The sequence below is a fragment of the Pristiophorus japonicus genome, chromosome 17 (genome assembly GCF_044704955.1).
Source record: "Pristiophorus japonicus isolate sPriJap1 chromosome 17, sPriJap1.hap1, whole genome shotgun sequence".
Lineage (NCBI taxonomy): Eukaryota > Metazoa > Chordata > Chondrichthyes > Pristiophoridae > Pristiophorus > Pristiophorus japonicus.
The window spans coordinates 65303819-65329908 of NC_091993.1; the positions used below are offsets into that span (position 1 = coordinate 65303819).

The window sequence follows — 26090 nt, forward strand, 5'->3', positions numbered from 1 at the left end:
AGTCAGTGGCCCGTCAGTGGCACAGGTAAGGCTCAGGCATTAGATTTGTTGATGGTTCTCTCTGTGGTTGGTACACTTTCTCCAGTAATGGTGCCATCTGGGGCAGCTTCCCTGCCCAGTCAGTAAAGCAGGCAATATGTGCCCCTTGCTCCGCCATTGGTACTGCTCATCCCGCTTACAGCTCAGCCAACCAGCCTTTATTCAGATCCCAGCCTTAAGTACAAGGTTCAACCACAGGATCATTTAACTTATCAGAACGGCAGTGTTGTATAAAGGTTCAGCACAGTTTCCTTGCTGTTGTACTCTGTGCCTCTTTTAATGAAGCTCAGGAACTTATGGACCCGAATTTGGTGAAACCCAAGTTCCGCCCGTTTATCGGTGGTCCCCAGGCAGTATGTGATTTTTTTACTGCCTGGTACAGCTGGGGCCGAGTGGGCGGGAGATTCATCCTGCTTTTCTCGGCGATAGCGGGAGCGGAGTGCAGCGGGCGGTGAGCGACAGGTGATGAGCGACGGGCGGTGAATGGTGAGCGACGGGCGGTGTGCGACGGGCGGTGTGCGACGGGCGGTGAGCGACGGGCGGTGAGCGACGGGCGGTGAGCGACGGGCGGTGAGCGACGGGCGGTGAGCGAAGGGCGGTGAGCGGTGAGCGACGGGCGGTGAGCGACGGGCGGTGAGCGGTGAGCGACGGGCGGTGAGCGAAGGGCGGTGAGCGGTGAGCGACGGGCGGTGAGCGACGGGCGGTGAGCGACGGGCGGTGAGCGACGGGCGGTGAGTGACGGGCGGTGAGCGGTGAGTGACGGGCGGTGAGCGGTGAGCGACGGGCGGTGAGCGAAGGGCGGTGAGCGGTGAGCGACGGGCGGTGAGCGAAGGGCGGTGAGCGGTGAGCGAAGGGCGGTGAGCGGTGAGCGACGGGCGGTGAGCGACGGGCGGTGAGCGGTGAGCGACGGGCGGTGAGCGAAGGGCGGTGAGCGGTGAGCGACGGGCGGTGAGCGACGGGCGGTGAGCGAAGGGCGGTGAGCGGTGAGCGGTGAGCGACGGGCGGTGAGCGAAGGGCGGTGAGCGGTGAGCGACGGGCGGTGAGCGACGGGCGGTGAGCGGTGAGCGACGGGCGGTGAGCGAAGGGCGGTGAGCGGTGAGCGAAGGGCGGTGAGCGGTGAGCGACGGGCGGTGAGCGACGGGCGGTGAGCGACAGGCGGTGAGCGGTGAGTGACGGGCGGTGAGCGGTGAGCGACGGGCGGTGAGCGACGGGCGGTGAACAATGGGCGGTGAGCGACTGGCGGTGAGCGACGGGCGGTGAACGACGGGCGGTGAGCGACGGGCGGTGAGCAACTGGCGGTGAGCGACGGGTGGTGAACGACGGGAGGTGAACGACGGGCAGTGAGCGACGGGCGGTGTGTGACGGGCAGTGAGCGACGGGCGGTGAACGACGGGCGGTGAGCGACGGGCGGTGAGCGGTGAGCGACGGGCGGTGAGCGGTGAGCGACGGGCGGTGAGCGGTGAACGACGGGCGGTGAGCGGTGAACGACGGGCGGTGAGCGACGGGCGGTGAGCGACAGGCGGTGAACGACGGGCGGTGAGCGACGGGCGTTGAGCGACGGGCGGTGAGCGGTGAGCGACGGGCGGTGAGCGACGGGCGGTGAGCGGCGGGCGGTGAGCGACTGGCGGTGAGCGACGGGCGGTGAACGACGGGCGGTGAACGACGGGCGGTGAGCGACGGGCGGTGTGTGATGGGCGGTGAGCGACGGGCGGTGAACGACAGGCGGTGAGCGACCGGCGGTGTGTGACGGGCGGTGAGCGATGGGCGGTGAGCGATGGGCGGTGAGCGACGGGCGGTGAGCGACGGGCGGTGTGTGACGGGCGGCGAGCGACGGGCGGCGAACGACGGGCGGCGAGCGACTGGCGGCGAGCGACGGGTGGTGAACGACAGGCGGTGAACGACGGGCGGTGAGCGATTGGCGGTGAGCGACGGGCGGTGAGCGACGGGCGGTGAGCGACGGGCGGTGAACGACGGGTGGTGAGCGACGGGCGGTGAACGAAGGGCGGTGAGCGTTGGGCGGTGTGTGACGGGCGGTGTGTGACCGGCGGTGTGCGACGGGCGGTGAGCGGTGAGCGGCTGGCGGTGAGCGACGGGCGGTGAGCGACTGGCGGTGAGCGACGGGCGGTGTGCGATGGGCGGTGAGCGGTGAGCGGCTGGCGGTGAGCGACTGGCGGTGAGCGACGGGTGGTGAACGATGGGCGGTGAACGACGGGCGGTGAGCGATTGGCAGTGAGCGATGGGCGGTGTGCTACTGGCGTGAGCGACGGGCGGTGAGCGACGGGCAGTGTGCGGCTGGCGGTGAGCGACAGGCGGTGAATGACGGGCGGTGAACAACGGGCAGTGTGCGGCTGGCGGTGAGCGACGGGCGGTGAGCGACGGGCGGTGAGCGACGGGCGGTGAGCGACGGGCGGTGAGCGACAGGCGGTGAGCGACGGGCGGTGAACGACGGGCGGTGAACGACGGGCGGTGAGTGATGGGCGGTGAGCGACGGGCGGTGAACGACGGGCGGTGAGCGACGGACGGGCGGTGAGCGACGGGCGGTGAGCGACGGCCGATGAGCGACGGGCGGTGAACTACGGGCGGTGAACGACGGGCGGTGTGCGGCTGGCGGTGTGCGACTGGCGGTGAGCGACGGGCGGTGAGCGACGGGCGGTGTGTGACTGGCGGTGAGCGACGGGCGGTGTACGACGGGCGCTGAAAGACGGGCGGTGAGCGACGGGCGGTGTGCGGCTGGCGGTGAGCGATGGGCGGTGAACGACGGGCGGTGAACGACGGGCGGTGTGCGGCTGGCGGTGAGCGATGGGCGGTGAACGACGGGCGGTGAGCGATGGACGGTGAACGACGGGCGGTGAACGACGGGCGGTGTGCGGCTGGCGGTGAGCGACGGGCGGTGAACGACGGGCGGTGTGCGGCTGGCGGTGAGCGATGCGCGGTGTGCGGCTGGCGGTGAACGACGGGCGGTGAACGACGGGCGGTGAGCGACGGGCGGTGTGCGGCTGGCGGTGAGCGATGGACGGTGAGCGACGGGCGGTGTGCGGTGTGCGGCTGGCGGTGAGCGACGTGCGGTGTGCGGCTGGCGGTGAGCGATGCGCGGTGTGCGGCTGGCGGTGAACGACGGGCGGTGAGCAATGGGCGGTGAACGATGGGCGGTGAGCGACGGGCGGTGTACGGCTGGCGGTGAGCGACGGGCGGTGAGCGACGTGCGGTGTGCGGCTGGCGGTGAGCGATGCGCGGTGTGCGGCTGGCGGTGAACGACGGGCGGTGAGCAATGGGCGGTGAACGATGGGCGGTGAGCGACGGGCGGTGTACGGCTGGCGGTGAACGATGTGCGGTGTGCAGCTGGCGGTGAACGACGGAGGAGACCCATCGACTTGGGAATCTTTGGCTCCTGAGCTGACGCGCGGCTGTCAAGCTCTGCCCTCCCCCCCCCCCCACTGCCGAGGGGCACCGCAGAGAAACCAGGGACTCCTGGAAGAGGTGGGGGGAGAGACTGGGGCTGAGAGTGACTAATGTGAGTGAGAGAGACCATTTATATTATTGCCTAACACTAGAAAATACCACAATCCATTTAAAAATTCATCAAACTGTGGAGAATTATAAAGATCTGTGTAATATCAAACAAACCTGTCAGACCTGGGTCCAGACCACCCACTTAAGATCCAATTAAGATCCAGTAGGACCTGCTTTTTCAGGACGGTATTAAGGTCCGGTGGTAAACAGATCTTAATGATGAAACTTCCATTTTGGGTGGTATTTGGGCGGTAATATATGGGCGGACAGTATCAAATACCGCCCGGCGGGTGGAATTTACCGCCGGGCGGTAACTGGGTGGTAACTGGCCTATGGGCCAGACTTTCAGCTTCATTGTCGGCGATTTTCTCTGCGGTACAGCCCGGCGAGAGTTTGCATGTAAGTTTTTCCTTCGTATCGCATCAGAAGTCGCCTGCTGGGACCGAAACCCCCCCAGGGGCAACGCCGAGAATAATCGCCAGGGCATAAGTTTGGCTTCAACCGCCAGCGTTCAGACAGCTGAGAGACCCGCCCTGTAAAAGCTGCTTTTACACGGCGGTAAAAAAAGACCCTGCAAAGAAAAGGAATTGAAAGGTTCTTTAATTATTTATGTAAGATGCTACCACGGCAATTAGGCTTAAAACTGTCAGGAATGCGTTGTATGCGTTTTTTTTAATGATAAATTTTTCTTTAGGTTTTCCCCCTCCATAGGCCCAACTGCAGCCTCGGCCTAAATTTTTGTACTTACTGTCCATTCTGGTATCGACCGCCCATTTGGCTAATTTTCCACTTACTCGCCGAGAGATCGCCGAGAATGAGTGTGCAACGCTGACTGTTCCGCTGGGCAATCAGTTCCACACACCTTTACCCTCAAAATTGAATTCTCGCCCGTTTTTTTTTGCCGAGCATTAATGATCCTTCTCAGCGGGCAATCGGGCGTTGAGGCCTTTTATGGAAAGTCTGGCCCTATATGTTTTTAGCAGCTTTATCAACTTGTTTTTACCTGACTATTATCTCAGCAATAGCTATTGCTGTAGTTTACATCAGGTTCTGTCTGGTCATGGTGTTAGTCGTGGCTCAGTGGGCAGCACTTTGCCCTCTGAGGCAGAAGGTTCAAGACCCACTCCAGGAACCTGGAGCACAAAAAATCTAAGCTGACACTGCAGTGCCATGCTGACGAACACTAAACACAGACACAACCTGATGTAATTCTCAGCGACAGCTGTTGATGCGATAATAGTCAGCGAAAAACAAGTTGATCAAGCTGTCAGAAATTCACAAGTCCCGGCTGGACTCGGCATAGTAATCAGCAGCAGGAAAATCTGACCACTTCCTGCTCTCCTTACATTGGGGACTGACTGAGGGGGCAGTGAGGGAGGGGGCTCTACTGAGGGGGCAGTGAGGGAGGGCCCGACTGAGGGGGCAGTGAGGGAGGGGGCTCTACTGAGGGGGCAGTGAGGGAGGGCCCGACTGAGGGGGCAGTGAGGGAGGGCCCGACTGAGGGGGCAGTGAGGGAGGGGGCTCTACTGAGGGGGCAGTGAGGGAGGGGGCTCTACTGAGGGGGCAGTGAGGGAGGGGGCTCTACTGAGGGGGCAGTGAGGGAGGGGGCTCTACTGAGGGGGCAGTGAGGGAGGGCCCGACTGAGGGGGCAGTGAGGGAGGGGGCTCTACTGAGGGGGCAGTGAGGGAGGGGCAGTGAGGGTGGGCCCGACTGAGGGGGTAGTGAGGGAGGGGCAGTGAGGGAGGGGCAGTGAAGGAGGGGGGCCCGACTGAGGGGGCAGTGAGGGAGGGGGCTCTACTGAGGGGGCAGTGAGGGAGGGCCCAACTGAGGAGGCAATGAGGGTGGGCCCGGCTGAGGGGACAGTGAGGGAGGGGCCTGACTGAGGGGGCAGTGAGGGAGGGCCCGACTGAGGGGGGCAGTGAGGGAGAGGCCTGACTGAGGGGGCAGTGAGGGAGGGGCCCGACTGAGGGGGGCAGTGAGGGAGGGGGCCTGACTGAGGGGGGCAATGATGGAGGGAGCTGAGTGGCACATCCTTCTTTGTTCTTACATGCTGCTTTAAATTGTGTCGAAGTAAGGTTGTCCTGGAGTTTGCATTGAGAATAACGGTGAGACCATCAGTGCTCACTGTCAGTATGGAGTGTAACGGTGAGACAGTCACTACTCACTGTCAGTATGGAGTATAACGGTGAGACAGTCAGTACTCACTGTCAGTATGGAGTATAACGGTGAGACAGTCAGTACTCACTGTCAGTATGGAGTATAACGGTGAGACAGTCAGTACTCACTGTCAGTATGGAGTATAACGGTGAGACAGTCAGTACTCACTGTCAGTATGGAGTGTAACGGTGAGTCAGTCACTACTCACTGTCAGTATGGAGTGTAACGGTGAGACAGTCAGTGCTCACTGTCAGTATGGAGTGTAACGGTGAGACAGTCAGTGCTCACTGTCAGTATGGAGTATAACGGTGAGACAGTCAGTGATCACTGTCAGTATGGAGTATAACGGTGAGACAGTCAGTGCTCACTGTCAGTATGGAGTATAACGGTGAGACAGTCAGTACTCAGTGTCAGTATGGAGTATAATGGTGAGACAGTTGGTGCTCAGTGTCAGTATGGAGTGTAACGGTGAGTCAGTCAGTACTCACTGTCAGTATGGAGTGTAACGGTGAGACAGTCACAACTCACTGTCAGTATGGAGTGTAACGGTGAGACAGTCAGTACTCAGTGTCAGTATGGAGTATAACGGTGAGACAGTCAGTACTTACTGTCAGTATGGAGTGTAACGGTGAGACAGTCAGTACTCACTGTCAGCATGGAGTATAACGGTGAGACAGTCAGTGCTCACTGTCAGTATGGAGTGTAACGGTGAGTCAGTCACTACTCACTGTCAGTATGGAGTGTAACGGTGAGACAGTCAGTGCTCACTGTCAGTATGGAGTATAATGGTGAGACAGTCACTACTCACTGTTAGTATGGAGGGTAACGGTGAGACAGTTGGTGCTCACTGTCAGTATGGAATGTAACGGTGAGTCAGTCACTACTCACTGTCAGTATGGAATGTAACGGTGAGACAGTCAGTGCTCACTGTCAGTATGGAGTATAACGGTGAGACAGTCAGTGCTCACTGTCAGTATGGAGTATAACGGTGAGACAGTCAGTACTCACTGTCAGTATGGAGTATAACAGTGAGACAGTCAGTACTCACTGTCAGTATGGAGTGTAAAGGTGAGACAGTTGGTGCTCACTGTCAGTATGGAGTGTAACGGTGAGTCAGTCACTACTCACTGTCAGTATGGAGTATAACGGTGAGACAGTCAGTGCTCACTGTCAGTCTGGAGTTTAATGGTGAGACAGTCACTACTCACTGTCAGTATGGATTATAACGGTGAGACAGTCAGTACTCACTGTCAGTATGGAGTGTAACGGTGAGACAGTCAGTGCTCACTGTCAGTATGGAGTATAACGGTGAGACAGTCAGTACTCACTGTCAGTATGGAGTGTAATGGTGAGACAGTCAGTACTCACTGTCAGTATGGAGTGTAACGGTGAGACAGTCAGTGCTCAGTGTCAGCATGGAGTGTAACGGTGAGACAGTCACTACTCACTGTCAGTATGGAGTGTAACGGTGAGACAGTCAGTACTCACTGTCAGTATGGAGTATAACGGTGAGACAGTCAGTACTCACTGTCAGTATGGAGTATAACGGTCAGACAGTCAGTACTCACTGTCAGTATGGAGTGTAACGGTGAGACCATCAGTGCTCACTGTCAGTATGGAGTATAACGGTGAGACAGTCAGTGCTCACTGTCAGTATGGAGTGTAACGGTGAGACAGTCAGTGCTCACTGTCAGTATGGAGCATAACGGTGAGACAGTCAGTGCTCACTGTCAGTATGGCGTATAACGGTGAGACAGTCAGTGCTCACTGTCAGTATGGAGTATAACGGTGAGATAGTCAGTACTCACTGTCAGTATGGAGTATAACGGTGAGACAGTTGGTGCTCAGTGTCAGTATGGAGTGTAACAGTGAGACAGTCAGTACTCACTGTCAGTATGGAGTGTAACGGTGAGACCATCAGTGCTCACTGTCAGTATGGAGTATAACGGTGAGACCATCAGTGCTCACTGTCAGTATGGAGTATAACGGTGAGACAGTCAGTACTCACTGTCAGTATGGAGTATAACAGTGAGACAGTCAGTGCTCACTGTCAGTATGGAGTATAACGGTGAGACAGTCAGTACTCACTGTCAGTATGGAGTATAACGGTGAGACAGTTGGTGCTCAGTGTCAGTATGGAATGGATAGGGCAGCACATGTGCAGCTCAATGTGGAAATCCAGGGTGTCAGTGTGATGAACAGTGAGTGTCGGTCCTTCACTGCTGATGCAGGATCCGGGCCCTATAGTCCTCCACACAAACCTTTAACCAAGGTCCTGATGGAATCTTTTGTCTGGTTAGTGAGGTTAGCTGATGCTCAGACAGTTATAGGAGATTTATTGGCCTCGAGATTTCACTAGCTTGTGTTGCTATTTTTAGCTCCGCTCACCAGCGCAAAAGCTCAAGGAATTTCACGGGCAAACTACGACCATGATCTTTTAAGAAACATGGCGCTGAAAGCAGGCCCTGCCCACAAAGCTGGCCGAGTCACCAGATCGAGTTCATCACCATGGCAACATGGCTGATTGGGCCTGGTTATGAGCCTTCGAGGAGGCTGTTGTTTGGATGCAAGGACACCAATCGGCACATTGTAAAACTTCTAAATATTAATAACATTTCCATTTACTAAAAAACTGACTACTATACCCCAATGTAACTAATATATGGTCATTTATATCATCATCATAGGCAGTCCCTCGGAATCGAGGAGGACTTGCTTCCACTCTAAAAATGAGTTCTTAGGTGACTGAACAGTCCAATATGAGAACCACAGTCTCTGTCACAGGTAGGACAGATAGTCGTTGAGGGAAGGGGAGGGTGGGACTGGTTTGCCGTACGCTCTTTCCGCTGCCTGCACTTGATTTCTGCATGCTCTCGGCGATGAGACTCGAGGTGCTCAGCGCCCTCCCAGATGCTCTTCCTCCCCTTAGGGTGGTCTTGGGCCAGGGACTCCCAGGTGTCAGTGGGGATGTTGTACTTTATCAGGGAGGCTTTGAGGGTGTCCTTGAAATGTTTCCTCTGTCCATCTTTGGCTCGTTTGCCGTGGACGAGTTCCGAGTAGAGCGCTTGCTTTGGGAGTCTCGTGCCTGGCATGCGGACAATGTGGCCCGCCCAGCGGAGCTGATCGAGTGTGGTCAGTGCTTTGATGTTGGCCTGGTCGAGGACACTAACGTTGGTGCGCCTGTCCTCCCAGGGGATTTGTAGGATCTTGCGGAGATATCGTTGGTGGTATTTCTCCAGCGATTTGAGGTTATTTATAATTGGGTTACTCACTGGTGGACTGAACTCTCTGATTAAAAAAGGCGTGTTATTTGTGGGTAGCCCATTTATAGCTGGATTAATAAACCTGCACCATATTAACGTTCCTAAATATATCAAACTATATTTTCTAATGCAAAAAAAAGCGACTTGCTGAAACACTGCCCGATTGCACTGTTGTGTGGAAGATTTAGCATCAGTGATTGTGCAAATGAGTTTGAGAAGAAATGTGAGCAAAAAACACACTTGTGAAAAGGAGTGAAATTTTGAGCACTATATGTGCCCAGATCGCCAATTGCAGCAACGCAGAAACTCTACCCCCCAGGGGGCCCTGTGTTAGAAAGGATGTGCAGGCCAACAAGAGATTCACTTTGATAATACCAGGTGTGTGAGAGGCTTTAGTTATCAGGAGAGATTAGAGAAAGTGGAACAGAAAAGGTTGGACGAGATCTAATGAAGATTTTGAAATTTATGAGGGGTTTTGATACTCTTATGCATCCCTGATTTAATTTGCTCCACCAATGACTGCTGTGCCTTAAGCTGCCTAGACCCTATGCCTGGAATTCCCTCCCTAAACCTCTCTGCCTTGCTATCTGTCTCTTCTCCTTTAAGGAGCTCCTTAAAGCCTACCTCTTTGATCGAGCTTTTGGTCATCTGCTCTAATATTTCCTTATATGGGTTGGTGTCAAATTTTTGTTTGCTATGCCTTGGGATGTTTTAGCACTTAAACAAACAATTGTTGTTGTTTGTAAATCAGGAATGTTTGTTTCCACTGGTGAGTGAGTTGGTCAATAAAGGGAACAAAGATCATTTTGGACATAAGCAAGAGAGAGATTAGGAGCAACATTGTGCAGCCATAACCAACCTTTTCAGTCTCAAGTTTCGCGCGTGTGCAAACCTGAGAATAGGCCCCAAAAAATAAAAGGGATCCTTAGTTAGGAGAATTTCTTTCTTACACAGTGGAATGTTAGGGCCTGGGATCCCCTACCAGAAATAGTTGTGGAAACAGAATACACCACTTTTAAGAGATGGTTGGATGGGCACTTAAAGTGCCGTAACCTGCAGCGTTATGGACCGAGAGCTGGTAATTGGGATTAGACTGGATGACCTTTTGTTGGACGGCGCAGGTATAATGGTTAGTACTGCAGGGAATCAAATATGGCCAGGGTGATCTCCTGGACTAGTTTCGATCACCTGGATGAGTCGGAGAGGAATTTTCCCAGATTTTTTTCTCCCTAAATTGGCCTGGGTTTTTATCTGGTTTTTGCCTCTCCCAGGAGATCACATAATTCCAGTTGGGGTGGAGTGTAGAATATTTCAGTATAAGAGGTGTCGCAGTTGTGTGGGGCGAATTGGTTGGGCTGGGTGCTCTTTGCCTTTCCGTCATTGTTCATAGGTTTATATGTAACCTTCAGGGCTGCTGACCAAGGGCCGTGCGGCTCTTTGTCGACCGGCAGGACACGATGGGCTGAAATAGCCTCCTTCTGCGCTGTAAATTTCTATGTTTCTATGTTTTGTATAATATAAAGGAATGGGGATGGGAAGGGGAATGGGACTGAGTGAACAGCTCTTTCAGAGAGCCAGCACGAGTATGATGGGCTGAATGAATTCTGTCTGTGATTTAGATTCCATGACTGAATGTTCTCACATACTGTGTGTTTTGCAGAGAGGATCTCTGATACTAAAACCATGGAGTTGCTGCCTGAAGATCGTGCCATGGGCAGCCTTGGTCCCACAGAAAATGTTCTCAGTGTGAATGTGAGCGGACTGAAGCCCAGAAGAGTGGTCGAAGTCTATGTCAAGCGCAGCTTGAGTCTGAGGGAAGTTGGCATGGTGGACAAGGAGCTAAAGTGGAGATCTCTCCCGACAAAGATCCCCAGAATCACGAGCCTCAGGGAAAGACCTGGGCAGAGCGACCCGGCGATCCGCGGCAGAGCGAGAGAGAGAGAACAAAATAAAGGAGCGAGACAAACACATGGCGACGATACAACGCCTCCAGTTAGCAACTCGTCCAGTGTTGAGCCAGGGGCGGAGAGGGAGGCCAACACAGGAAGGAGCAAGGACGGGAAAAAAGGGAAAAAGTCTCAGACATTCTTCGAAAAGGTTGCCAGTTTCCTGTGGAGAAGGAAAGGCGATGAGAAGAAAGATGAAGGATGTAAAAGATGGAAGGAGTCGAGTGTTCCTCAGGGGGAACGTCCCCCGGAGCAGAATGGCGAGCCGCCCCTGGCTACCCAAGGCCTCCCCGAAGACCCAGCCACTACTCACAAACCCAAGGGCTCCAAGAAGAGAAATAGTTTCAGGAGAGTGTTCTCTTTTAAGAAAAGTAATTCTGAAGTGAAAGAGCTTGAATCTGGCGGTTCAGGAGCCAGCAAGAGTAAAGCAGTCAGACCGAGCCAGCTGGATCTCAGAGTGGTCTGCCAGCTCAGGCCTGGGAAACCAGGTAAGAGCTGTTTGAATGGCTATCCAGCATGGTAAAGGGAAAAACATGATGAGCCAATCAACATCTTTAACCACCTTGAACAATAAACCCATCTCTTTCTGATAGTTTCCCCTCACAACTTGAACTGTCTTCCCTGGTAAATCATCCTGTTGCCCTTCATGTACAAACATTCAGCCTTGATACTCCGACTATTCTCATTTTGTCTCGTGTCCCTTGGTACTCAGACATCTCACCGCAATGAGCAGTTTGACTGGATCAGCTATTTTTAGTTCCTTATCATCCTGAAAAGTTCAGTTTGGTCATAGGAGTAGGCCATTCAGCCCTCGAGCCTGCTCCGCCATTCAATTAGATCTGGTCTGTGCCTCCACTCCAATTGTCTGCCTTTGCTCCATTTCTCTTGATATCCTTACACCGACCTCAATCTTGAAAGCGGCAATTGTCCCTCAGTATCCACAGCCCGCTGGGGGCGAGAGTTTCCGTTACCACCACCCTCTGTGTGGAATGTGCTGCCTGGTTTCACTCCTGAATGGCTCAGCTCTAATTTTAAGGTTATGTTCTGGACTCCCTCACCAGAGGAAACCGTTTCTCCATATCTACCCTAACAAATCCTTTTCAGATTTGAAACACCCTCAGTCTTCTATACACAAGGAATATGAGCCAAGTTAATGCAATCTGTCCTCGACATTTGACCCTTCAAGTCCTGGTATCATTCTGGTGAATCCCCCTTAATCTTTCCTTTTCATGTCAATTCCTGATACTTTGGTCTCATCCACGTGCTGGCTGTTGACCTTTCCCGTGCCAGTAGTACCTGGTACTGTAATTTCCCAGCTCGAATGCTTGCTGGTTGCCATCCAGGATGGGAAAGGCTGCCTGTTACAACCCCTCTTGGGTTCAGTGGTGTCATTCACTTTCATAATTGGTCCGAGCATTTGGTGAGTTGCCCCACTTTAGAAAACTGCTTGCCTCATTGCTTAGCCCGGGGGTGTCACAAAACTATTCATGCCTTTCGCACACATACTTCCTCAATTCTTTCAAAGACAGAGCAAGCAAACTTTTGGTGAGATATGGCTTGATATGTATCAAAATAAGTGACTTTATTTCATGTTAACGCGAACGCACAGAAATGCAGTTATGATTGAACTCACGTATTTCAAACAGTACAACTTATCTTTGCATAATATTGAGAGACTGAGTAGATTGGGCCTATAAAAACATAAGAACATAAGAAATAGGAGCAGGAGTAGGCCATACGGCCCCTCGAGCCTGCTCCGCCATTCAATAAGATCATGGCTGATCTGATCATGGACTCAGCTCCACTTCCCTGCCCGCTCCCCATAATCCCTTTAATCCCTTATCGGTTAAGAACGCTCTGCAGTTTAGAAGGAGAGGTGATCTCATTGAAACATATCTTGGCCCTGAAATCCCGATCCTGTGCTTCCCGCGGGCACTCACCATAAAACGGCTAAAAAGATGCACATCTGCCTTTTCCTGCTGCGCCCACCAGAGATCCCGGTCTGGAGGCTCCTCCCCCTGCGCATCGGAGCGTGTTCCTGTTGGGACGTCCGTAGGAGTCGCATGGGCTCGGACACCCAATCACGGTTAATTATTTTCTCATTCATGGTATTAGGAGTTTCATAAGTCCGAAATTCCTATTACTATGGATGAGAAATACCCTTAAACACGACATAAAACATTAAAAAACATCTCACATAAATACATTCTAGAAATTAAAGTTGATAGAATGGTTGTTGAAAAAATAATATTTGCCGATTTAAAAAAAAGTTTTAATTATGGTTTAAAATAAAGTTAACTTAGTGGGCAGGACTTTTAACATTAAAATGTGTTTAAAACGTTTTTGTTTGTATGTTTTAAACTCTTACGCTAGTAAAAGTAGGCAATGTGCCTGCTTTAACCAAGCGCAAGAGTTTGAAGGGCATTCTCAGGGCAAGAGACGGGCAAATAGCCCAGTCTCTGCCGTAGGAATGTCCTTCTCCCCGAGGTGTGTGCAATTTGTCAAGCCAGAAACTTGACAGATCGGAAAAGCCGGTTTTCGGCGCATGCGCATTGCGCAACGAAAACTGGCTTTTGCGATACCTTCCCAAGTCCGTACACACTCCGTACCGACCGGGGAGGCTGGGATTTCAAGGCCAATATTCTGAGGGGGATTGACAGGACAGATGCTGAGAGGTTGTTGCCCCTGGTTGGGGGAACTAGGGGGCATAGTCTCAGGATAAGGGGTCGGCCATTTAAGACTGACATCAAGAGAAATCCTTTCATTCAGAGGGTGGTGAATCTTTGGAATTCTCTGCCCCAGAGGGCTGTGGATGCTCAGTCGTTGAGTATATTCAAGGCCGAGATAGGTACATTTTTGGATTCTAGGGGAATCAAGGGATATGAGGACAGGGCAGGAAATTTGAGTTGAGGTCAAAGATCAGCCATGATCTCATTGAATGGCGGAGCAGGCTCGAGGGGCCGAATGGCCAACTTCTCCTGCTATTTCTTACGTTCTTATATCACAAAATAATGAACACACCACTCTTCCCTACATATTTAAGTCATTTTAACTGAAAGAGACTAACATCAGTGATCTGTAATCCTTAAGGCAGCAGGAATCTTGCACTGACCCAGCCTGGAACGACATGTCCTGCATCTCCAAGTGTTTGCAGCCGGGTGAAAAGCCAAAGGAAAGTTGTTGAAAGTTGTTGAAAGCATGGTGTGACCTTTGTGTGTTGCAGACAGAGATTCGGAGTATCTGTATGAGCAGGTATCCGAGGAGGTGGAGCGGTTTGTTCGGACGTTGGAGTCCAGCGAGGGAAACGAGAATAATCCGACGGGCAGCAGCTTAATCGAAGAATTAGAAACACAGGGGCCGAGTGAATCTGGTAAGTGTGTGACGCATTGACAATAATCACCATAATAGAAAGCAGCTTGTGGTCAAATCTCACCCTTGACCTCCACCCACTGAGCCACGAGTCAGTCACCTGAGTGAGCATCTTGGGGAACGGCTTCCTCCGTGTTCTATGTGTAACAGAATCGTTAGTAGTTTCTTTATAAATGGGGTCTTTATAACTGGGCTTACAATTCCCCCGAAGCATCCCCAGTCTCCTGTCCAAAATACAGTGACCTGGCAAAGACAGAAGGCCCAGAAACCAAGAATTTGTTGGCCTAATTAGCTTCCAATTCAGGCAGTGACCCAAAGTGATTGGTTGAAAGTGTGGACTGCTCTGGTCAGTTCTGTGTACTGACCGCTATCCTGGCAGAGGCACTCCAGCTGAAATCCACCTTTAATTCACATCCAGCCTACTTAAAGTCGTATCTAAATTGAATGGAGAATTCTTTCTCTTCTGTCACAATGCCTTCAATTCACCCAGGACACTGTTGTCAACATTCTGCAATGTTCCCATACATTTGAGGCAGTGCAATGCTCATACATGCAGAGATTACTGATTGGTCTAACCCAGGGGCTCTGAGGCCAATTGTGCTTCCTCTATTGGCCCCTCCCCCTCCACTGAGATGGGTGAATAGAACCGACAACAAATTGAGCCTGGTACACTCAGTGTCTGCATGGCTCTGTTTATGAGGCATTGGAGGCGGGGTGGAGGGGGGGGGGCGCGGTGGTTGGGGGCTTCTACAAACTGGAAAACACCTACCATGCACCCAAGCTCTAGTCCCTACCAATATATAACTCTAATCAACATGGCCGGTCTTCATCCCGCACACAGATGGTTTCAGGATACGAGCCAAAGGTGGGCAGCGGAAATGCTACAAGGACACCCTCAAAGCCTCCCTGATAAAGTGCAACATCCCCACTGACACCTGGGAGTCCCGGGCCAAAGACCGCCCTAAGTGGAGGAAGTGCATCCGGGAGGGCGCTGAGCACCTTGAGTCTCATTGCCGAGAGCATGCAGAAACCAAGTGCAGGCAGCGGAAGGAGCGTGCGGCAAACCAGTCCCACTCACCCCTTCCCTCAATGACTATCTGCCCCACCTGTGACAGGGACTGTGGCTCTCGTATTGGACTGTTCAGCCACCTAAGGACTCATGTTAAGAGTGGAAGCAAGTCTTCCTCGATTCCAAGGGACTGCCTATGATGATGATGACACTGATCCCATATTCAGTTTCCTCAAGTCTCTCACAATGATGGGTCCCCTAGCTGCTGGGATAATTCCAGTCCAAGTTCTGTCTGTTGTTAACCTTGAACAAGCAGCATGTAAAGCAGCTGTTGGCCATATAGGTGTATCAGCCATGGTAGCACTCTCAGCTCTGAGTTCGATGGTTGTGGGTTCAGGTCCCACACCAGAGATTTGACCGTATAACCTAGGCTGAAGCTCCCAGTGCAGTGCCGAGGGAGTGCTGCACTGTCGGAGGTGCTGACTTTCAGCTAACACGTTAAACCGAGGACCCAGGTAGATGTAAATGATCCCATGGCAATATTTGAAGAAGAGCAGAGGCGATCTCCCCAGTGTTCTCCCAATATTTATTCCTCAACCAAGACTGCAAAAACAGATTATCTGGCCATGATGGCCTTGCTGTTTGTTGGAACTTGCTCTGCATAGATTGTCTACATTACAACAGTGATCACACCAGTGCTTCATAACGAGGTTTGGAATGCCCTGAGACCATGAAAGGCGCTATATAATTGCAAGTTCTTTCTGCCTTTACTGTATTGGTCACATTTCTCAGATTCTAACCCTCATCATCATCATCATAGGCAGTCCCTTGGGCTCGAGGATGACTTGTTTCCACGCTAAAAGTGAGTACTCAGGTGACTGATGTAACACTTCAGTTTAAACGGTGGAAGGTGCCTGTGCGTGAATTATTTTAACGTGGGGTGGCCATTGCACACCAACCACCACATGGGCTTGTCGGAGCAAGGTCTTGGTCCAGTGACAAGGGGATCCAAGACGACTGGAGACCAGGCTCCGCCACATGTGCCAATACACACATACAAACTCAAACATACTCCTACTGTCCTCCTTCCAACAGACCCTCACTACACATTATATCAGTGTGTATGTTAGCCATGTTGTGTTAATATCTCTAAAACCCTACAAGGGTTCATGTATGCAAATCTGTGCTCATCAGTGCAGCAAGCTGTGTAATCAATGTTGTCAGCTAACGTTTCAATCCTAGCACTTTCTTGTACCACGAGATTTGATCCTTCACAGCCTTTAGATTAGATCATTTATAGAAAGAGAACGGGAGGCCCTGAGATCGGGAAGCTTTTCTATTTGTCATTTGATGGTCCAGCCCACAAAATCAACACCGCACATGCTAGGGTGACTGTTCCTGGGTTCCTGATCCAGTCCTGATCCCTGGACACTGGATTCCCCCTGTGTGGTACCAATGACCTCCTGCTTTCTCTTCCCAATAGTGGATGACAACATTTGGAAAATCGTCGCAATACTCCAAAAAGTTGGTGATCACGTTGATACAGAGGTAAGATGTGTGAAATGTTTTTTTGTTCATTCTCTGGATATGGGCATTGCTGACAAGGTCGACATTAATTGTCCACCTGTCTTTAATGTTAAACCGAGGCCCCATCTGCTCTCTCAGGTGGATGCAATAGATCCAGGGCACTATTTCGAAGACGAGCAGGGGAGTTATCCCCGGTGTCCTGGCCAATATTTATCCTTCGATCAACATCACTAAAACAATGTGATAATGAGCAAATAAACCAGATTCCTACAGTGACTACATTTCAAAAGTGTTTCATTGGCTGTAAAGCACTCTGGGACATCCTGAGGCCGTGAAAGGCGCTATATAAATGCAAGTCTGTCTTTCTTACTTTACCTAGTTTCCTTTGAGAAAGTGGTGGTGGGCCTTGTTCCTGAAATGCTACAGTCCATGTATTGAAGGTGCTCCTACAGAGCTGTTAGATAGGGAGTTCCAGAACTTTGACCCTAGCGACGACAAAGGAATGGCGATGCATGTCCAATTTCAAGGAACTCACTGCCTGAAAGGGTGGTAGAGGCAGAAACCATCACCGCATTTAAAAAATACTTAGATGTGCACTTGAAGTGCCGTAACCTACAGGGTTACGGACCAAGAGCTGGAAAGTGGGATTGGCTGGATAGCCTCTTGGTCGGCCGGTGCGGACACCATGGGCCGAAATGGCCTCCTTCCGTGCTGTAAACGTCTATGATTCTATGATTCTATAAGTCTAGATGGTGTGTGATTTCAAAGTGATGGTGCTCCCATGCACTTGCTGCCCTTGTCCTTGGCAGTGGTGGTGGTCAAGGGACTGGGGGCTGCTGAGACTAAAGGCGGACAAGTCCCCTGGACCTGATGGCTTACATCCTAGGGCCTTAAAAGAAGTGGCTGCAGAGATAGTGGATGCATTGGTTGTAATCTACCAAAATTCCTTGGATTCTGGGACGGTTCCAGCGGATTGGAAAACCTCAAATGTAACTCCCCTATTTAAAAAAGGAGTCCGACAAAAAGCAGGAAACTATAGACCAGTTAGCCTAACATCTGTGAGTGGGAAAATGCTGGAGTCCATTACTGTGGAAGCAATCGCGGAACATTTGGAAAAGCATAATACAATCAAGCAGAGTCAGCATGGTTTTATGAAAGGGAAATCATGTTTGACAAATTTGCTGGAGTTCTTTGAGGATGTAACGCACAGAGTGGATAAGGGGAACCAGTGGATGTGGTATATTTGGATTGTCAGAAGGCATTCGATAAGGTGCCACATGAAAGGTTATTTCACAAGATAAAAGTTCATGGGGTTGAGGGTAATATATTAGCATGGATAGAGGATTGGCTAACTAACAGAAAACAGAGAGTCGGGATAAATGGGTAATTTTACGGTTGGCAAACAGTAACTAGTGGGGTGCCGCAGGGATCGGTGCTGGGTCCTCAACTATTTATAATCTATATTAATGACTTGGATGAAGGGACCGAGTGTAATGTAGCCAAGTTTGCTGATGATACAAAGATGGGTGGGAAAGCAAATTGTGAGGAGGACACAAAAAATTTGCAAAGGGATATAGGCAGGCTAAGTGAGTGAGAGAAAATTTAGCAGATGGAGTATAATGTGGGAAAATGTGAGATTATCCACTTTGGCAGAAAAATAGGAAAGCAAATTATAATTTAAATGTAGAAAAATTGCAAAGTGCTGCAGTACAGAGGGACCTGGGGGTCCTTGTGCATGAAACATAAAAAGTTAGTATGCAGGTACAGCAAGTGATCAGGAAGGCAAATGGAATGATGGCCTTTATTGCAAGGGGAATAGAGTATAAAAGCAGAGAAGTCCTGCTACAACTGTACAGGGTATTGGTGAGGCCACACCTAGAGTACTGTGTACAGTTTTGGTCTCCGTATTTAAGGAAGGATATACCGTATATACTCGCGTATCCTGCGATCTCGCGTATCATGCGACCCCTAAATTTTCGTCCCCAAAACATGATTTTACCATATATCTCATGTATCATGCAAGTCACTTTTTTGAGATCGAATACAGACCTTAACATGAAACATCGAGTGGATTCTGCTGAGAAAGCTGTTCGCGAATCGAACACCGATACAGCAATCATTCCAGCTGGCTTGACTAGCGTCGTTCAGCCACAGCCTCTACTGTGTTTGCGGGTAAAAGAAGCATGGGCTGAGATAGATGGAGCCTCTAATAATGCAGCAAACTTCAGAGGGAGTTGTGGGTGGCGATCTCTAGACCACAGCAAAGATACAGTACAAACGACAATAGAGGCTGCAATCCAGCCCAGGAGATACCTGCCGAGATTCAGCGTGGATACGGTCTGCTTAACAGCCTAACAGCCTAATCTTGGCCAGCACCTCACATCCGCAAATTTTGTATCTCGCGTATCATGCGACCCCCCAAATTTAGGTTACAATTTAGGTCTTCAAAAGTCGCATGATACGCGAGTATATACGGTACTTGCTTTGGAGACTATTCAGAGAAGGTTCACTCGGTTGATTCCGGAGATTACTTATGAAGATAGGTTGAATAGGTTGGGCCTATACTCATTGGAGTTCAGAAGAATGAGAGGTAATCTTATCGAAAAATATAAGATAATGAGGGGCTCGACAAGGTGGGTGCAGAGAGAATATTTCCACTCATAGGGGAAACTAAAACTAGGGGACATAGTCTCAGAATAAGGGGCCGCCCATTTAAAACTGAGATGAGGAGGAATTTCTTCTCTCAGAGGGTTGTAAATCTGTGGAATTCTCTGCCCCAGAGAGCTGTGGAGGCTGGGCCATTGAATATATTTAAGGCGGAGATAGACAGATTTTTGAGCGACAAGGGACTAAAGGATTATGGGGTTCGGGCAGGGAAGTGGAGCTGAGTCCATGATCAGATCAGCCATGATCTTATTGAATGACGGAGCAGGCTTGAGGGGCCAAATGGCCTACTCCTGCTCCTATTTATTATGTTCTTATGCTGAGGAAGCCCTCCATCAGAGTTGTCCGGATACACAGAAACTGATTAATCCTGGAGGATTCCTCGGTTGAAAGGAAATGTTTCCCTTTGAAGGTCAATGAAATCCTTTGAAGTTGTTGCCATTATAGCGTGACATGATTACATCGGCAGCGTCCATTATAAATGTAGATGTAAGAATTTGGGGAGAAAAATGATACAAAAGTGTGACAAGGACATGACAACAGGAAGTAATGTTTCATTGACAGGAAATGCGTGCAGTAACAAGATTTTTTACTAAATGCTGGAATCTGAAATAAAACCAGAAAATACTGGGAACCTCAGCGGGTCAAGCAGCATCTGTGGAGAGAGAAACAGAGTTAACGTTTTGGGTCGAAGACAAAGGGTCATGGACCTGAAACATTAATGCTGTTTCTCTCCACAGATGCTGCCTGACAAGATTTTTTAATAAGATATAAATATATACATCCGAGCTACACATATCTAATAGGACAAAATGCTGTATTGGCCCCCAGTAAAAAGAACACATGTAATTCAGCAATGACCTACACTTTCTATAGTCGTGTACAACTCCAGCTTTAGTCACTTGAATGCATCGCCCTAGAGCAGCCGATGTATTGACGTGACAGCAGTTGATGAAGGCTCACAAGGCCTGGTTGTCTTGCACCGATTCCTGATCTCCGTTTGCATTTGCCCCTGGCAGCTCCAAGGTAATTCGCTGCTTTCCACCTTCTTCACGGACATCAGCTACAATTCCTTCAAAGAGCTGGCCGACCAGTACATCGAGACAGAAGTGAGGAGCAAGGTGACGCAGGAGAACGCCGACCTGGTCAAGTTTGCCTTCACACTGGATTTCACTGCAAAGGTGGCGGGGATCTGTAACCATCAGATCAAACGGATCACAGGCTTCGGGAGCCAGTATCTCCAGGACACGTGCTGGCAGTTGCCCGGCTTCAGTGAGCAGGTGGGTGCAAAGTTCATCGCCCATACCCAACAATCCCGGAGGGTGCGCGGCCAACCAATGGGAATACCTTCAGAACCATTAGAACGATCATAACATATCCAGCTCAAAATGACATCGCATTATCTACAGCATAGAAACAGGCCGTTCGGCCCAACTGGTCCATGTCGGAGTTTTACTCTGCATGGGCCTTCTCCCACCCCAATTTCTTCCCACTTTGTGCCTGTATTTTTCTATTCACCAACCTCTCGAGTATGCAGCAAGCTTCACTTAAATGCACCAATACTATCTGCTTTAACCACTCACTGTGTAAAACAAAATCCTGCTAAACTCCTTATTTGCTCTGCGAGTGGGCATCTTATATTTGTGCCCCGTTGTTCTGGACTCACCCACAAGTGCAAACAGTTTCTCTACAACACCCAATTGAACCCCTTCATAATTTTAAAGACCCCTACCAGGTCCTCTCTTTTCCAGAGGAAAGCCCCTCAGTCCAAAAATCTTTCCTGATAGTTGTATCCTTTCATTGCCTTGTAAATCTTTCCTACACTTTCTCCAGTGCTTCAATATCCTTTCCTTAGTGTGGAGACCAGAACTACATTATATTCCAAGTGTGGTCTAACCAAGGATCGATATGAATTTAACACTACCTCCCTGGTTTTCCACTCTATTCCTCTCAAAATGATTATTTGCACTCTCTGTGGCCTTATCAACGGGTGTAGCTGCTTTTAGCGATTTATCTGTATTCCCAGATCCCTTTGATCCTCTATCCCATTTAGTTTCTTACCTTCCAAGGAATAAGTGGCCTCCTTATTGCCCTTGCCGAAATGAATGACCTCGCTCTGCTATGTTGAGTTTCATTTGGCATTTCTCCAGCCACTCTACAAGCCTGTTTATGTTTCCTTGTATTGTGGAGCAGCCCTCCATTAGTCACAGCCCCAATGTGGGATCATCCACAAATGTTCACACCATTCCTCCAATTTCTGAGTCATCAGCCCAAGCCACTTTCCTTAACTCCTAGCCTTTGCTTTCCATTTTGTATCCATCTCTCAATCCATTGTGCTGCATCAACCCCTGACCTTTGTCAAAGGCCTCATATGTGGCAACTTATCAAAGACCTTCTGATGGTTCACTATACCACATCCACTATATTGCCCCTGCCTACTCTTTCTGCTGTTTTGCCAAAGAAATTAATACTGTTCATTAAACATGACCTTCATTTTAGAAATCCATGCTATTTTTAAAATTATATTCTTTCTCTAGATGTTTTGTTATCTTTTAGCAAAGATTGTAGCATCTTTCCCACCACTGTTGGGAAACTGGTCTATAGGTCCCTGGCTTATAACAGAACCATCCTCTTGCTAAAACCACGTATAGTGTAATATATATTATTGATAACTGAGATGCGATACGTATTATGTGCAATGCCTTTAATTTCTTCATCTCTGTGCATTATGGCCATGTTGTGGTCAGTGTATAGCCACACAATGGGGGAATAAAGAGAAAACATAAGCTCTTTCTTACCCCTTGTAATAATAGTGATGATTGCTTCACATCAGAGAGACAGTCCCACTGAGCAGATCTGTTTCCCAGTGTAAGTGCCAGGGGTGCCATGGCAGATATGGTACATGTGTCTGTCCTTCATTAGACCCTCCAATGTGTTTCAGCACAAACCTCAATGAAACACCCATCACTGTACCACTGCAGTCTTCCCTGTCCCAGTCTGAAATATGAGGAGCATGAGTTTCACCTGAGTGACATCCTGCCCAAGTCTTTGTTTGACCACCATCTTACCAATCGGAAAGCTCAAGAGGAGATGTATTTGAATCAGTATCCCTGGCCTCGCAGCCTCTCGGTAGGCAGGAGAAGTCCAGGAGTGGGATGTGTTACATATTGGTTTCCATATTTACGAAAGGATATACTTGCTTTGGAGGCAGTTCAGGGAAGGTTCACAAGATTAATTCCGGGGATGACTTATGAGGAAAGGTTGAGTAGGTTGGGCCTCTACTCATTGAAATTCAGAAGAATGAGAGGTGATCTTATCGAAACGTATAGGATTATGAGGGGGCTTGACAAGGTGGATGCAGAGAGGATGTTTCCACTGATGGGGGAGACTAGAACTAGAGGGCATGATCTTAGAGTAAGGGGCCGCCCATTTAAAACTGAGATGAGGAGAAATTTCTCTCTCAGAGAGAGTTGTAAATCTGTGGAATGTGTTCCCTCGGAGAGCTGTGGAAGCTGGGACATTGAATAAATTTAAGACAGAAATAGACAGCTTAAACGATAAGGGGATAAGGGATTATGGGGAACGGGCGGAAAAGTGGAGTTGAGGCCATGATCGGACCAGCCATGATCTTATTGAATGGTGGAGCAGGCGCGAGGGGCCGTATGGCCTACTCCTGTTCTTACGTTCTTATATGGCTGTGGTGCAACAACTTATCAGCCAAAGGCTTCTCCTGGTGTGAGGGTATGGCTGCTTTATCCTTCGTTATTCCTTCGTGGAATGTGAGCACCGCGGGCAAGATTGGCATTTCCTGTCCATCTATATTTGTTCCGAGGAGGTGGTGCTTGGCCTTCTCCTTGATCCGCCGATGACAGTGTTGACACAAATGAATGGCTTGCTCGGCCACTTCAGAGAATAAAGTGCACTGGGGTGGGACTGCAGTCAGGTGTACGCCAGACCGGGTAAGGACAGCAGGTTCCTTCCCTAAAGAACATTCGTGAAGCAGCTGGGTTTTTACAACATTCCGATAGTTTCATGGTCACTTTTACTGATACCAGCTTTAGTTCCAGATTTTTAAAGCTGAATTCAAATTCTCAAACTGCAATGGTGGTCTTTGAACTCATCTTCTCTGGATTATTAGCCCAGTAACATAAGCACTTAGCATAACGTAACTACTGTACCCATTTTCTCTCGATCTTTTCAGCATGAAAGTGAAAACAACAGGGAGAAAATTCCAAGTCCAGACTGAAGATGGAGACTGAACGGACGGTTACTGTTAGTTTTACTGTGTGGAGACGGCTGACACTTGCTGAACCAGTAGAATGACTCGGTGCTGTGTGCTTGTTGAAGCCATCATTCCTTTACTCTTGCGACGGGAAGCTGGATCACCGGTCCATGGAGAAAAGAGGCACCACAGTTACCACCATTCCTTATTTGAGCCATTTGCCCACATTCCTGCTCCCTCCAGCTGAGCAGGACGTGTGAGCGTACGTCCAGACTCTGCATGGACTCCTAGTGATGGACAACATGACCATAGCCGAGGCCAAGTACACACTGGCCCCAGACATTACTGCGCAGCTGCTCTGAGAATGAAACTGCGATTGTTTTGTTGGGTCATGTGTTGGGCCTTTCCCCACCCGCCGTGGAGCCTCCCCAGACCAGGGCACGGGCTGGGCTGCAGAATGGGCTCTGCAGTTCGCAAATCCCATCCCCTACCCCACTGTCTCCTAGAGATGCTCTGTAGCTGGAGTCTGACCTTCAACACTGAGCCGGTAGTGTTTATCAGGGATTGCCCGTCTGCTCAAGGTACGGGCTGAACTGACCCGTTTCACTGATAGCTTAGAGTTTCCTGTAACCAGCAGGGCACAGAGAGACAACTGAACAGCCTGCTATTTGTGCAGCTGCTAGGGTGGGAGGGTCAGCTTATGCTGTGACACCATCCCAGAGCAGGTGATACCCCACTGTAGAACATCCCTCCTACCATATGGTTAATATAAACAGAGCAAGCTGTTAGATATGGAACTGCCCCTTGAGTTGGCAGATGCAACCTCCTTCCATTCTTAGTCTAACTCCACAGATTATTTCATTCCTACCACAAGTGCCATTTTTGATTGTGTGTGCAATGTGAGGAGTGTGGGCTACCAGAATATATTTTCTAATGCCTTTATATTGGGTTATTTATTATATTCAGAGGTCTGAAGGGTGATGTTAGGGGAGATGCTGGGGATGTCAGGGTGACTGTGTGTGCAACGGACTAGTGCCTGTTCTGTTGTTCGTCAACACAAGGCTCCGTGTTGCCAATCAATGAATATGGGCGAGGAACGAAGGTGGAGTAGGTGGGATACAGAGCTGGAATCAGAACCGTGACTGGGTGGGTTAGAGATTGTGGGAAGACTTTGCAAAAATGTACACGGCTTTTCTGAAGAGCATTTCTCTTTAAATGTGTGAGAGGCTGTGAGTGGAGGAACTATTTATCCTTGAGCATTGATACCAGAGTGAGAAGCTGTGAGTGGGGGAACTATTTATCATTGAGCATTGATACCAGAGCACGAGGCTGTGAGTGGGAGAACTACTTAGCATTGAGCATTGATACCAGAGTGCGAGGCAGTGAGTGGGGGAACTACTTATCATGGAGCATTGATACCAGTGAGGGGCTGTGAGAGGGGGAACTATTTATCACGGAGCATTGATACCAGTGAGAGGCTGTGAGTGGGGAACTATTTACCATTGAACATTGATACCAATGAGGGGCTGTGAGTGGGGGAACTATTTACCATTGAACATTGATACCAGTGAGGGGCTGTGAGTGGGGGAACTACTTATCACGGAGCATTGATACCAGAGTGGGAGGCTGTGAGTGGAGGAACTATTTATCACGGAACATTGATACCAGAGCGCGAGGCTGTGAGTGGGGGAACTACTTATCATGGAGCATTGATACCAGAGTGAGAGGCTGTGAGTGGGGGAACTATTTATCATTGAACATTGATACCAGGAGATTTTAAGCCTGTTGAATCAAAGAAAGCTTTAATGTTTGAAATGGATCAGATTCTGATCGTTACTATCCACATCAAGAACAGTCTTTAATCTGGTGACCACAGGGGATCTCAGGCAGGTGGTCGCAAACAGAATTACCATTGACATTCTCACACGGATTTACTGTAACCTGCTGGTGAAGGTAACCTGCTAAAACAGGACTGTAAGTCGTGAGGCCAATAAACAGAGAGATATCAATGAGAGACACTTTCACTGGGATCCTGAATACTCATCCATTTCTCAATGTAGTAAATGCAATTCGCCAACACAGGATCATCCACAGAGGGCACTCGGGCGCGTGGTCTGTGCTCAGTTCGATAATCCCAACATGGCTCGCACTGCACCCGGGGCCTGTTGATGCAGTGAGGGAGTGGGGCCTGTTATCCCTGCCCCTGCTAGAGGTTCACACCTACAGGTGTAGGATGAGGGCCCTCTGCCCCACTTTCCCCCTTTAAGAGGCTCCTGAAAACTTACCTCTTTGGTCATCTATCCCAATTTCTCCTCAAGTGTCTCAGGCTCAAATTTTATTTTATAATGTTCCTGTGAAGCATTTTGGGACATTTTACTACATTA

General features: G+C 50.1%; 1 protein-coding gene across 1 annotated transcript; it reads left to right on the plus strand.

The window, feature by feature from the left end:
- LOC139228194 (protein BNIP5) lies at window positions 1-26090 on the plus strand. The gene is made up of 6 exons (XM_070859378.1): window positions 1-25; window positions 10630-11403; window positions 14139-14285; window positions 16777-16841; window positions 20504-20764; window positions 23686-26090. Exons 2-6 carry the CDS (start codon window positions 10653-10655, stop codon window positions 23728-23730), a joined length of 1269 nt encoding a protein of 422 aa, XP_070715479.1. The 5' UTR covers window positions 1-25; window positions 10630-10652; the 3' UTR covers window positions 23731-26090.

Bases quoted from the DNA above. Each gene is read 5' to 3' on its own strand.
- LOC139228194 (XM_070859378.1), top strand. From the start codon at position 10,653: ATGGAGTTGCTGCCTGAAGATCGTGCCATGGGCAGCCTTGGTCCCACA. The intron at 14,286-16,776 runs GTAAGTGTGTGA...TCTTCCCAATAG, and splicing joins ACAGGGGCCGAGTGAATCTG to TGGATGACAACATTTGGAAA. The intron at 20,765-23,685 runs GTGGGTGCAAAG...CGATCTTTTCAG, and splicing joins TGCCCGGCTTCAGTGAGCAG to CATGAAAGTGAAAACAACAG.